Source organism: Osmerus mordax, chromosome 10, assembly GCF_038355195.1.
Source record: "Osmerus mordax isolate fOsmMor3 chromosome 10, fOsmMor3.pri, whole genome shotgun sequence".
NCBI classification, from domain to species: domain Eukaryota; kingdom Metazoa; phylum Chordata; class Actinopteri; order Osmeriformes; family Osmeridae; genus Osmerus; species Osmerus mordax.
This window is the reverse complement of record NC_090059.1, coordinates 8,447,003-8,456,053: the sequence shown is the minus strand read 5'-3', so window position 1 is coordinate 8,456,053 and position 9,051 is coordinate 8,447,003. Positions and strand designations below refer to the sequence as shown.

General features: G+C 53.3%; 1 protein-coding gene across 1 annotated transcript in view; it reads right to left on the bottom strand.

Annotated features, from left to right (window-relative positions):
* Nucleotides 1–6,811: 6,811 nt before the first annotated feature.
* Nucleotides 6,812–9,051, bottom strand: part of sdk2b (sidekick cell adhesion molecule 2b) — a 57,289-nt gene continuing 55,049 nt past the window's right edge. Inside the window, 1 exon segment of the mRNA XM_067245168.1 lies at nt 6,812–6,822. Coding sequence (XP_067101269.1) covers nt 6,812–6,822 — 11 coding nt within the window.

The window sequence follows — 9,051 nt, the reverse complement described above, 5'->3', positions numbered from 1 at the left end:
AGTGTGTGGTTTGCCTATGGACCAGAAACACCGTAAAATCCGAAGGAATGTTCCTCATTTTCTGAATGCTTAATATTGTTCTAGGCCGAAGTATTGTATTTACGCAAGAATTTGACACCCAAAAGCCCAAGTTGTGATAAAAAGGTCATCAAATAGCATTGTGTGGCATATTAGTAATGACTGCAATGTGAAGCCTCAGATGTGACCTCGTTCATGGCAGACAGTCTCCTCACACGTCCAGTCACATGGTGCTCAGGTGTGAACCCTGCCTCCTCTCAGGGGCCTCGTTGACGCCCGTCAGTCTGTAGTCCGCCCACCTGACTGGCTCACCAGGGGACTGTACGTGCTCTAACGGCCCAATTACCCCCCCCCCCCCCCCCCCCAGCGTTTCTTGAAGTTTCGGGTCCTTCAGAACTTCAATGAAAAGGCTGCTCGATCACAAAGCTTTGATGCTACATTACCCTGGGCCCCTAGTTGTCCGGATTACTTCCTTGTGGGCCTTTTGTGTTATTTTATCACATAATCAAAGTGTCCTGGGTTGGGGACTATTGAAATAAAGATTTTGCAAGGAGGCCCCCAGTTCAAGAGGACCACCTATCGACCAGATGTCCACATGGGGAGCTGAACGTGCCTTCAGATATGTTCCGATGGGCTCGGTTCCCTGAACCACATGCTGCAGATTTGAAAGCATTTTGCGAAGGAAGGAAGGCAGGAAGGAAGGCAGGAACCCACGATTCATTTTGCCATCATTTGATGAACACAAGCTCACTTTTCCCCGCCCTTGGCACACACAAACACACGCACGCCCTGGGTCTTTCAATCCCAATCCTTCCACAAGGGCTCCGTATGAAATGGAAAATTGGCAAGGGAAAGGAGTCCAGGAACCAAAATGGTTCCCCATGACTAGACATCCCCAGACTAACATCTCCAGTATCACAAGCTCTTCCAAAAGTCATCTCACAACCCAAATTTAGCTTCACCCAGACTGGCACATCCGAATAAGCCTATAAGCTACACGCTCAATACGTCAGAAGCTACTCCTGCATTCAATGTTCGTGGATCCTCTCATTTATATGGAATAATAGTCCATGACCTCAGTCTTTCTATAATAATCCATTCTCCCATAGCCAAGCCTTCCACCCAAACCACCTCACACCACCCGTTCCCTGAGCCCGCCATCTAAATGAGGCAATTAAAACCCAGAGTTTCCAAGCCCATTGAACTTCACCTTCTGTCAGCAGCATTTAATGTGTTTTCCAGACTGTCTCCGGCTCAACAAAGCATCAGACTTTTTTTTAGAGTCCCTTCTTTTAACGGAGAGAGGCTCCACCCCTCCGTCTCCCCTATCCCACGTCCCAGAGAGGGATATTTTCAAAGGGGACGGATTAGATCGGTGGAAGCCCCTTCCAATCTCGGCCCTGACCAATCCGGTGGCTTGTCTGTCTGGCACGTTACTAGGTTAGCTTTGGATCAGGGTGACCCTGATCCAATTAGGGATCTCACTCCATCTGACACCCACTACAAACAGGGTTACAGTCAGTCTGGGTGTGACATGGAATGAGGTTAGGACAGTCCTGGTGTGAGATTAGTCCAGCTTTGGGTGGCTCTGTTCCTGAAGAACTCACAATGTCATATTTGGGTGTGCTAGAGTATGCACGCATGTCTGTAGGGTGCACAACTAGTTGCATGTTGAAAACAGGAAAAACAGGTCTGTCAACAGAGACAGTAACAGATGAGCTGATCAATGGTTTCCTGTGCTGACAGTCTGCCATTGTTCCCACCAAGTTAGCTGCCTCAGGTGAATTTACTGCAATTTGGCCATTGTGTTTATGCTTGGGAAAATGAGTGAAGAATATACGGGATGGAGGGCAAATTGAAAGAGGAGTAATTATTTTCTTAATAAAAGACACACTCAGAAAATGTAATACCGTAAAAGAAGCCCTCGGTGACGTTAATGGTGGGGGCTTGGCGAGAAGAGTACTTTGACCGATTGACTGACCAACCAGACTGACAACACTGACTGTGCTCAAGGGAAGTTCTTCTCAACACCACCCACAGTGACTTATCTCTGACTGGGACTATGGCAGCACTCACAAGGAAGGTTTGTGTGGAATTTCAAACCAACCTTCCATCCTCATACAGGATGTACTCCATACACACACCCAACCTTCATACATACTTTTCTTCTTTCATTTTCCATCTGCATGAGGACATTTTCAATCTTCGGATGAACCAAGTAAATATGACAAAAACACAACAACAAAAAACAGTAGTATGCACATACCCAGCCATGACATCATTCAGTCACAGGACACCCATTGAAAAATAATTTATTTTGGAAATATACCGTGATCATATCCATTCATATTCAGCATGATAGGTTTTGCGTACAGTGAATTCACCCCACAGAGAAAAAAGCAGATGGTCATTTTAGAACTATGAAACACCACTGACTGTGTACTACGTGTTGCCCTTTGCGTGGGCAGAAGGGCAGAGACGACCCCGTCCTGGGCCAGGTGTGCACCAGCTGCCAGTCTCTTTGTATCCAGACACAGTGAATGCTTTGTAAAGCTTACACAGAAGAAGTGTAATCACACACACACACACATACAGATACACACACACGATAGTCTCATATTTGGGGAACTGACACACAGTCACACCTGCGTTGTGTCTTTCCACTAATACTGATAACACGACGGGCGAGGCGAGGCAGTCCTGTGACATCATCTCTCGGCGACGGCTCAAAGCTGATGATATCATTGAAGCGAGACCCCCCCCCCCCCCCCCCCCCGGTCCAGGTAACAGCTCCGGCAGAGAAGCAATGACACCTCTGCCTGGTCCGAGGCCACCTCATGGAGTCTTAGAAGGGGTTTCCGCAGAGGGGCGGGTCTGGGGTGGGGGGGGGGAGGGGTCTTGTTCGCTACTGAAATATCCAACTGAGGTTGGACCTCTCTTCAGCTCCGTGATGCGGCGGGGGAGGGACGCGCGTGTGTGTCTCATGACATCACAGGGTCAAACTATAAAAGGTGGGCTGTGCTGAGGGGCGGCCGGCTGCCGGCTGTCCGGCCCGGGAGGGTTCTCCCACAGGCGGAGGGAGAACCCGGGTCTCGTCCGTGTCCGGCAGCACATCGGGTCAGAGGTCGTGGATATACACTAGACTCGATAAGGCCTCTCAGATTCCGCGAGTGGCTTTCTGAGAAAGCTGGCAGACGATTACACCGATATGTTCACGTCGACACAGTACATCTCCTTTTCTGGGGGGGCGCTGCAGGCCCGTACGCTGCGGCCTTGGGATTGGACGAGCCCTGACGTGCGTGTGCTCCCCGTTCTAAGGGTCAAGGCCCGTAGGTCAAAGGTGAGAGTGCGAACACAGCTCTGGGTCCTTCTTCCCGACAACATAGGTCCACGCGTCTACATATGGCGACACTGGCCTCAAAATGTTCATCCTCATGTCTAACATTCATTAATTAGTCTTCCTACCAATAGATTCATCTCTTTGTAGTATATCATATATATCCTTTCAACGATTGTCCATCACATGAACCATCAGAGTGTTGTCGTTCATCAATGTTTTTTATCCAGACATGGGTCCAAATGTCTAACTCTTCAATATTTTTTTTCCATATAATCTGGTGACTTTTTACAGAACCTAAAATATTATTCTCTTTTTTTTTTCCTTGTGTATGAAGAAGTATACAGTATCAACAAAAAAAACGGAGAAAAGAAACGATAACAAAAGAAAAGAAAAACTCATGCAAGTTGCTCAAGCGGCAAAACGAACAGGAAAGCAAATATATGCAGTCACCATCTCACAAGCGGCCCCCTCAGTTAAGGAGAGAGGAAACCAAATTTAGGCTGGCACACGCACACAATAGGAAAAAAGTACCACACCAAAGTATTTTGTTGCTTTTGTGCCCTGTATACAGAATAATGTTTGAACCCATCTTGTAAAAAAAAAAAAAAGGACAAATTTAGTAATGTAATGAAAACACCTTTCATGACGAAAATAATGCAAAAACTGTTGAACGGGCATGTTGTTGTAAGCACTGCAGTATTCTCTGTTGACACAGGTTTGGGGGGTGGGTCACCCGAGCAGAAGTCCCCTCTTGGCGTCAGACGAAAGAGGAGAAGCCGGCGATGGGGGCCCTGGAGCCGGGGGCCAGGCTGCTGGGGGGCCGGTAGAGGGTGCTGTGCTGGCTGGGGGGGTTGGAGCTCTGCTGAGACGGGGTGGGAGTCCGGCTGCCCTTGGGTCTGAACAGGCTGCCCTGGCCCTGGGGAGGGGCCTGCACCTGCGGCTGGGGGCTGGGGGAGCTGAGCTGGGGGGGCAGTGGGGGCAGGGGGGGGCAGGGGCGGGGGGGCGCAGTGCTCCGGGTCGCCCGACTCGGACTCGGTGTAGCTGTAGGCCTGCGCCCGGGAGATGCCCTTCTGCTGGCGGCGCCACGAGTTGTAGTAGGTGGGGTCGCTGATGTAGTGGTTGACGAAGGAGTGGGTCTTCTGGCGGTTCTGGTCCACCTCGTACTCGCTGTCGCTGCCCTGAGGGGGGGGAGAGGGAGGGGGGAGGGAGGGGGGAAGGAGGGGAGGAGACTGGTTAGAAACCACGCTAGCTTTGATAAGGAGGTGTTAGAGGTTTGGATGCTGTAAATGAAAATGATCGGTTATTTTAGGATCACAGTTGGGATTGAAAAACAAGGTCTCTCTCACTAGAGGTACTATAACACACACGGGCACGCGCGCACACACAAACACACGACGAGGTGGCGCATGACTGCAGAGGATGATTGGGCGCTGGAAGGATGACACGTGCATGGCAAACAGACCCAACGACCACACAGGAGTGCACAGGTCAAATTGGAGATTTCCAAGATTCTCTTTTTTTCTTCATCTACCGACAAACTAATCAAGCCAAATGTTTTTGTGTTTTTTTTTTTTGGGGGGGAGGGGGATGGGAGGATGGATGGGGGGGGTCGGGAATCTACTGAGATCTACGGCACACGGCAGAGGAGACGGCTCGGGAGACTACCGGGAGAGGGGGAGGAGGAGCAGGGGGGGAGGAGGAGCAGGGGGGAGGAGGAGCAGGGGGGAGGAGGGAGAGAAATGGGAGGAGGGAGGGAGAGGGGAGGAGGATGAGGAGGGGGAGAGGGAGGAGGGGGGGAGGAGGGAGGGAGGGAGAGGGGAGGAGGAGGGGGAGAGGGAGGAGGGAGGGAGAGGGGAGGGAGAGGGGAGGAGGAGGAGGGGGAGAGGGAGGAAGGGGCAGGAGGGAGGGAGGGAGAGGGGAAGAGGAGGGAGGACTATCGACCTACAGCAGCACTCTACAAGACACACAAGCAGGCAGCCGCTCAGCCTCACCCAGTGCAGCGGGAGCACGCGCAGACCGCCAGTCCCGTACGAGAACACGAGCGCCTCCTATGGGTGAACAAAGACATGGGGTTTGGTTTTTGGGGGGGTTTTGTTGGTTTGGGGGTTTGTCGTCGTGTTTGTTTTGAAGCGGCCCCGGGTGGAGCTGTGGGTCCTGGAAGATCCGAGGGAGATCCCCTTAGCTCAACTGAACTTGTGTCCTCGTTCGAAAACAACGAGAGTTGAAGTACCGTCACTTTCATTTTCCCCCGTGCTCTTGTGCGACTTACCTTCTCATTCGTTCTAATCATTTCAACTATGGATTGTGAGGAATTTCAAAGGGACGCATCCTAGTCACTCCTTTTGTCCTCGGGCTTGAAGGGTTGGCCCAGGTGATTGTTTTGTTGCCATGTCACCAAAAATGCCATCTGTCAAAACAGGAACCTGCCAATCACTGGCCATTCTGTGGGGTGTGGGGTTCTGTTGACCATCACCTAATTGGTGTAAAAGGAAGCTGGCGATTGACCAATCGCCGCAATGATGAATGACGTGGCCGCTTAAACGCCACCTCGTACCCGTCGGCCTGCCTGTCATCACGTTCAGTTAGGCTCAGGCGAGGCAGGAGCCTAAAACAGATGCTAGTGAAGGGGGGGGGGGGGGGGGGGGTATCGGTTTTCAGCTAGCCAGAGATGGTGGTGATGTTTGGAGAACGTGAAGGTGGGTCGCCCCTCTCCCTTCTTTCTCTTTATCTTCAGCATGGCGGGGCCCTGAGTTGAAAGGGTGGGGGAAGGGGGGACGGGGCTCCGCTATCTGGGGAAGAGACCGCTGTGTCTCCCACCCACCTTCTACCCCCTGTCCTCCAAGCCTCTCAACAACCCCCCCCCCCCCCCTCCCGCTGCCCCCTGCCCCCTGCCCTCTTCCTCCCCTCCCTCAAAACATCCATTGTTCCCAACCTACTGCCCCACTACTACTGCCTCAACCCCCCCCCCCCCCCCCCCCAAAAAAAAAACCCAACTAACCCAAACCCCATGGATGCCGAGCTCCACTGTTCCCCACGGGTCAGGAGGAGGAGAGGCGGAGGAGCCGACGGCGGTGTTGAGTTACGGTCCCGAGCTCCTCAGCTCGGATTCAGCAAGGAGGATTACTCCTGCTGCACCCCTGCAGTCCTTCAAACACAGACAGGTCACACACACCAGCCCTCCACTCTCGTGCTGCACTGACACTTTTACACAGCAATCCACTCCTGACTCATCGAAGGTTCAACGGTTACTTCACTTAATTAACGTCTCCAAGAAGTTAACACCTACAAAGTATATATCCCCCAAAAAAGAAAAAAAGAACATGTATGTCTTGTTTTTGATTAAAAAAAAAACTGTTTGGACAGCACCATGGCTGCATCCATGTGTGATGTTGTAGCTTCATGATCAGTGTGGGATCCCCACAGGGGTTGGGGACCCAGAGAGAGGCATTCCTGTCACGCCTGTGCTTTCAGGAACACAACAAGGGACTAATAAGAGCCACTCACACCGATCTGAACTCCGCCAAAGCCCCTTCGAGTGACATAACCTCTTTCACTTAGCTTAGACGCTGGCTCTTGAAATGCTGCGAGCGTGCATGTCTGTGTAGTTTGTGTCTGCGTGTGTGCATGTGGGGGGGGGGGTGGGGGGGGCAGTGTGTGTGGGGGGGGGGTTGTGAGAGTATCCGTCCGCTTATGTGTGTGTGTGTGTGTGTATGTAGGGGGAAGTGGGAGTAAGCGACGGAGGTGGCCACTCTCTCATGGGTCTCTGTGGTGTGTGTGTGCGTAGCAGATGTTCTTTCTCCTGTAAGTCCCCCCTCCCTTGCCCCCCGCCCCCCCCCCCCCCTCACCCCCCTCCCTCCATCGCTCTCTCCATTCCACATCCTTTGTCCAGAACAACGCGAGGCCCTGCTTGTGGGTCTTGTCCTTGGAACGGGACGAGGTTAACTTTGGCACGGGTGCGCGGCCACTGCATCAGCGACTCAGTCGAGCAGATCTCAGCAGATTAGAGGCTCATTAGCGGAGCCTGGTACTAGAGGACAAGCGGGTGGAGGGGTGAGGGTGAGAGGGGGGGGGGGGGGGTTATGAGGGTGAGGGGGTGGGGGGGGGGGTGCTGCAGGGGCTCCACAGCTATCTGGGCAGAAAACACACACCAGCCGGCCCACCGGCACATCCCAGGCGCCATCCTGCGGAATTAGGGAGTATCCCGTGAGATTAGGATGCTGGGAAACAAATAAACGGCGTGGGCCCGGTGTTCTGTCATGGGAGGGTTCTGTATCAGGGAGGGCTGATGAAACTCAACACGTCTCCTTTCCGCAGGGGCGCTCACGACGGTTGGGACGAGAGCGTGCGAGAAACATACCAACGAGGGGGGAAAGAAAAGAGAGGGGGAAAAATCTCTGGTTTGAATGTAGGTCGCCATCTCTTCTGACCCAGTCGGCGGAGAGAAAGCGCTCGCCGTCACGCGATCAAGACGCGCCTGGCACACGGGGATAGGTGAGAGGGGGCGTGGCGGCGAGCCGTCCGACGGGGGAAGACGGGACGCGTGCGGCGGTTCGCCCGTGTCCGATGGCAGGCTCCTCTTCAGTCAAATTCTCAGAGCTTCCTAGGAGTCTCCAGCTCCTGTAGAGCTGCCCCCCTCCCCATACCCCGAGAGGGGCTAATCCTTTGTCCTCCAGTTATGGATTATATGAAGGATGGGAGAGGGGTCAGGGTCTGTACCACTTCCCTCTCATTATTACAATGAGCACAGCAGGGACCCCGAGAAGAGGGGGGTTGGAGTTGGGGGGGGTCTTTGTCTGGCAAACATCATCTCTGTTGAGGGGCGAACATTGTGCGACTGGATTCAACAGACTGACACGTTTACAGGAATCCGCCCTCGTGAGCGTGCGTGTTTGTGTATGTGTGCGCGCGCGTGGGCACGTTTGTTATGCGCGCGTGGGTGCTCGGCGCGTGCTTGTTGAGAGCGTGTGTGTGTTTGCCAGAGCGGGGGAGCAAACGATGACAAGAGAGGGGAGAGAGTGAATCCAGCTGTCGGCGAGTCTTGACAGAGAGACAGGCAGACACAAAAGGGTTTGTGCGGATGATAAATATGATTACAGAAAGCATACCGAGGAGCTTGCTGGTTGGGCTACATCCATCTCCCAGGGAGGGACTTAGCTCCAATCCACCCTCGTCTGGTGTGACTCACAAGGACAGCCACGAGCAGAGACACGACGGTGTCTCATCCCCGCCTGAGTACGAGGGAGTAACGGGCAATTCCTATTTCTCGACACGAGTCAACTTTCAGAACGTCCACCAGGCCAGCACAGTCGCCAGCTGTGAAGCAAAGTTCCTTTTCGTGTTCCTTTCGTTCACGCTCCGTTCTGTTCCTGCTCTCTCGGGGAGGGACCCGGTTACACCGTGGTGTTCTAATGCTGCCCGGCCTAGTGACGAGCTGGTGTGTTCTAATGCTGCCCGGCCTAGTGACGAGCTGGTGTGTTCTAATGCTGCCCGGCCTAGTGACGAGCTGGTGTGTTCTAATGCTGCCCGGCCTAGTGACGAGCTGGTGTGTTCTAATGCTGCCCGGCCTAGTGACGAGCTGGTGTGTTCTAATGCTGCCCGGCCTAGTGACGAGCTGGTGTGTTCTAATGCTGCCCGGCCTAGTGACGAGCTGGTGTGTTCTAATGCTGCCCGGCCTAGTGACGAGCGGGTGTGTT